The sequence below is a fragment of the Charadrius vociferus genome, unplaced genomic scaffold, assembly GCF_000708025.1.
Source record: "Charadrius vociferus isolate BGI_N301 unplaced genomic scaffold, ASM70802v2 scaffold863, whole genome shotgun sequence".
Classification (NCBI taxonomy): domain Eukaryota; kingdom Metazoa; phylum Chordata; class Aves; order Charadriiformes; family Charadriidae; genus Charadrius; species Charadrius vociferus.
In genome coordinates, this window is record NW_009647691.1 from 94,439 (window position 1) to 95,887 (window position 1,449).

Consider the following 1,449-nt stretch of genomic DNA (forward strand, 5'->3'; position numbering starts at 1 on the left):
CCCCCCCGCAGCAAACCACGGTGTCACCTTCGTTAAGCGTGGGCCAAAATTAACTCCGGCGGGAGGGATTAGAGGGATTGGAGAGGGCAAAGCCCTGCCCCGGTCCCCGTGTCCCATCTCCTGCCACCCACCCAACCCTGGGGTTGCCCCAACCCGGGACACCTCCCCCTGGCTCCGAATGGGATTTGCCCGGCACCCATGGGGGTGATCCGGAGTCCCGGAGGTGGAGGGGCTCGGCTCCCCTTTCCCAGGCTGTCCCCCTGGGTGTCCCCTCTCTCCTCAGGGCTCTGGGGTGTCCCCAACACCATCTTCAGTGCACCCATGTCCTCTCCATCCCCAGGGTCCCCGAGTGTCCCCAGTCCTGTCCCCAATGGTCCCATCTCCAGGGTCCCAGAGCATCCCTGACCCCATCCCCAACGCCTCCATGTCCCCTCCATCCCCAGTGCCCCGTGTCCGCTCCATCCCCAGTGTCCCAGAAGATCCCCAGTCCCTCCATGTCCCCTCCATCCCCAGGGTCCTGGATTGTCCCCGTCCCTGTCCCCAATGCCCCATGTCCCCTCCATCCCCAGAGCATCCCAAACCCCATTGTCACTGCCTCCGTGTCTCCTCCATCCCCAGGGTCCTGGATTGTCCCCGTCCCTCTCCCCAATGCCCCATGTCCCCTCCATCCCCAGAGCATCCCAAACCCCATTGTCACTGCTCCCATGTCCCCTCCATCCCCTGGGTCCTGGATTGTCCCCGTCCCCATTTCCAGGACCACGCTGTTCCCTCCATCCCCAGGGTCCCGGAGCATCTCTGACTTCATCCCCATGTCCCCATGTCCCCTCCATCCCCAGAGCATCCCAAACCCCATTGTCACTGCTCCCATGTCCCCTCCATCCCCTGGGTCCTGGATTGTCCCCGTCCCCATTTCCAGGACCACGCTGTTCCCTCCATCCCCAGGGTCCCGGAGCATCTCTGACTTCATCCCCATGTCCCCATGTCCCCTCCATCCCCAGAGCATCCCAAACCCCATTGTCACTGCTCCCATGTCCCCTCCATCCCCTGGGTCCTGGATTGTCCCCGTCCCCATTTCCAGGACCACGCTGTTCCCTCCATCCCCAGGGTCCCGGAGCATCTCCCTCCCCAGGGCCCCATGTCCCCTCCATCCCCAGAGCATCCCAAACCCCATTGTCACTGCCCCCGTGTCTCCTCCATCCCCAGGGTCCTGGATTGTCCCCATCCCCGTTCCCAGGGCCACGCTGTTCCCTCCATCCCCAGGGTCCCACCACATCCCTGACTTCATCCCCATGTCCCCATGTCCCCTCCATCCCCAGTGCCTTGCCCGGCTGTCCCCACCTTGCCGAAAACGGTGTTGAGGAAGGGGGAGTAGGTCTTGGTGGCAGCGGCGTGAGCATCCCCGGGGCCCTTCTTGCCGTTCTTCTGCCCGTGGCCGCCGGGCCGGGAACC

At 64.6% G+C, this 1,449-nt stretch overlaps 1 protein-coding gene across 1 annotated transcript in view; it reads right to left on the reverse strand.

Moving 5' to 3' along the window:
• The window catches only part of LOC104283279 (calcium-binding protein 2-like), a gene marked incomplete at both ends in the record, with an annotated part of 4,259 nt that extends 2,810 nt beyond the window's left edge, over positions 1–1,449 (reverse strand). The window contains one exon of the mRNA XM_009881435.1: positions 1,344–1,449. Within this exon, the coding sequence (XP_009879737.1) occupies positions 1,344–1,449 (106 nt within the window). The remainder of the gene's footprint in view (positions 1–1,343) is intronic.